Consider the following 2,332-nt stretch of genomic DNA (forward strand, 5'->3'; position numbering starts at 1 on the left):
GTTATTTACATAAATGGTTGTAATTTTAAGTTAAATATGCTTTTAGTTGTTCGTTTTAATTTTTGTCAATTATTTATTTATTTTTTTTTTCATTTTTCACAATGCCTAATAAAATACAATAACGCTATTTAGCCTTATTGGGGTTGTAATCCCAATTTAGGTAGCCTAATGTGACATTAATTGATAGGTAGAATTAAATGACTCATTTAATTTTATCTTTTTATTCAACCAATTAGGTAGTGCCACCTACACTAGGGTGTATAACCCTTGCAACCTTAGTGAGACTACATAACATTATTCTTAGTATGGAAATCACTTTTATTTTAGTATGTACAAATTATCAGCTGAACTTGTCTTTAAAAGTTGATGAATAAATGGGTTTTGATGTGTGGAAATTGTTCTGTTACTGATCCAATTAGTTTATTGCTAAATTGGGTGTCTATTTTTGGAAATAGATGTTTGTTTTATTAATATTAGGTATGCAAATTAGAATGGACTTGTTTTGAAAAAATTAAAGGAAAGACTCGGAAGACTCAAAAAATATAGACAAGCTAGAACTTGGAAACGACATAGAAAATATGTAAAATTATTCCCACCATAAAAAATGAAGGAAGACTTGGAAGACTTTGAATAGTAGTATAATTGATATTGGGAAGATGTTCCCACTTCTCTTCAGTTATTGTTGGTGTTTACTTATTTATATGATTAGCTTTAACAATTGCTCATATCAAAATGGAGAGAGTTATAATCCTAACCATATCATTCTTCCTTTTGATATTCTCTTGTTTTGTGTTCCCAATTTCATCTGTTGACACCCTTAAACCTGGGGATCGTCTAAATTCATCTACTCCCATAGTTTCTGCTGACGGATTTTTCCTTTTAGGATTCCTTAATCCCGACGGATTTTCGGGTTTAGGATTCTTTAATCCCAACGATTCCAGTCTTAGTTATTTAGGAATATGGTGTACAGTTGGGAATGATATAGGTTGGAACTATATAGTGTGGCTTGGTAACAGAGAAAACGGTATTAGTGATGATTCTGGTATTCTCACAATAAATAGTGCTGGAGAACTTATTATAACAAGCAACACATCAGATTCTACTGTGCTTTATGCAGGCGGAAATGGCAAAAATATAACAGCCACACTATTGAATTCGGGGAATTTCGTAGTGAGAGAGATGAATATAAACGGTTCTTCGGATAGGGTGTTGTGGGAAAGCTTTGATTACCCAACTGATACTCTTATTCCGGGGATGAAATTAGGTGTTAATCATAGGACTGGAAGAAATTGGCATCTTACATCACGGTTTGGCGAAGACAATCCCGCTTCAGGAGCTTTTACGTTGGAATGGGATCCAGGCACACGTATGTTGATCGTACGACGACGAGGGCAGATTTATTGGACCAGTGGCAACTTGAAAGACTATACTAATCAGAGCTTGAGATGGAATGTCAAGGAATTTGAGAATATACCTGAACCTGATTTTGAAGATTTCAATTACAATTTCACCAATGTTTCAAATGGTGTGGAGGATTACTTCAGCTACTCCCTTATACCATACCCCATAGGGAAAAATATTTCAGGATGGCGGCTGAGTTATAACGGGGATATATTTGACATATATAGGAAAATGATAGCAAAAGTGAGTCTTTGTTATGGTTACAACATTTACAAAGGCTGTAAATCATGGGAGCAGCCCATTTGCAGAAATCATAACGAGGCATTTGTTTTGAAATCAGGGCATTTCGCTTATGGAAATGGGAGCAAGCCTATTCCAGAATCGGTTGATAATTATAATCTTACTGAGAGTGACTGCAGAGAGAAGTGCTGGAAGGACTGTGAATGTGTAGGCTTTGCCAATAGTAGTCAACCTGCCAGTAATGAAATTGGATGTACATTCTGGAAAGGGAAAATTTTGACTTTTGTACAGAGTTATGATGGTTCTGAACCTAAACAATTCGTTCTTGTTCTAAAGGCGACCAAAAGTAAGTTCATATCACCAAATTAAGAATTTTTCAACATATGCACACATCCTTACTTCAATTCCTCTGTTTGGTGTTCATAATCCATTTGTTTTATTTAATAAACTTATTTTCATTCATTTTTGATTTTTTACAAAAGAAATTTCTTCGGACTAAATACGTTGAAGATATATAAAGCACCATGCAGTTCAATAAATGTACTTCCCTTTTCTTCAATTCTTGATGTCCCATAGAAACATTTCTCTTTCAGCAATGTGTTTACTAACATCAAATGATAAATGACAGGATGGAAGTCATGGGAAATCATTACTTTGGTTATTTCAGTAGTTGCTCTTTTGTTGGGCTGTG

The 2,332-nt window shown here is 34.3% G+C and overlaps 1 protein-coding gene across 1 annotated transcript; it reads left to right on the forward strand.

The window, feature by feature from the left end:
* Nucleotides 1-606: 606 nt before the first annotated feature.
* Nucleotides 607-2,326, forward strand: LOC111377641 (G-type lectin S-receptor-like serine/threonine-protein kinase CES101; the record flags this gene model as incomplete). The annotated part of the gene is made up of 2 exons (XM_023000765.1): nucleotides 607-1,987; nucleotides 2,270-2,326. Coding segments are annotated over exons 1-2 (1,312 nt in total), but the record flags the coding sequence as incomplete, so codon positions are not given.
* Between the last annotated feature and the right edge of the window lie 6 nt (nucleotides 2,327-2,332).

This window comes from Olea europaea, unplaced genomic scaffold (genome assembly GCF_002742605.1).
Source record: "Olea europaea var. sylvestris unplaced genomic scaffold, O_europaea_v1 scaffold16967, whole genome shotgun sequence".
In the NCBI taxonomy this organism is placed as follows: Eukaryota; Viridiplantae; Streptophyta; class Magnoliopsida; order Lamiales; family Oleaceae; genus Olea; species Olea europaea.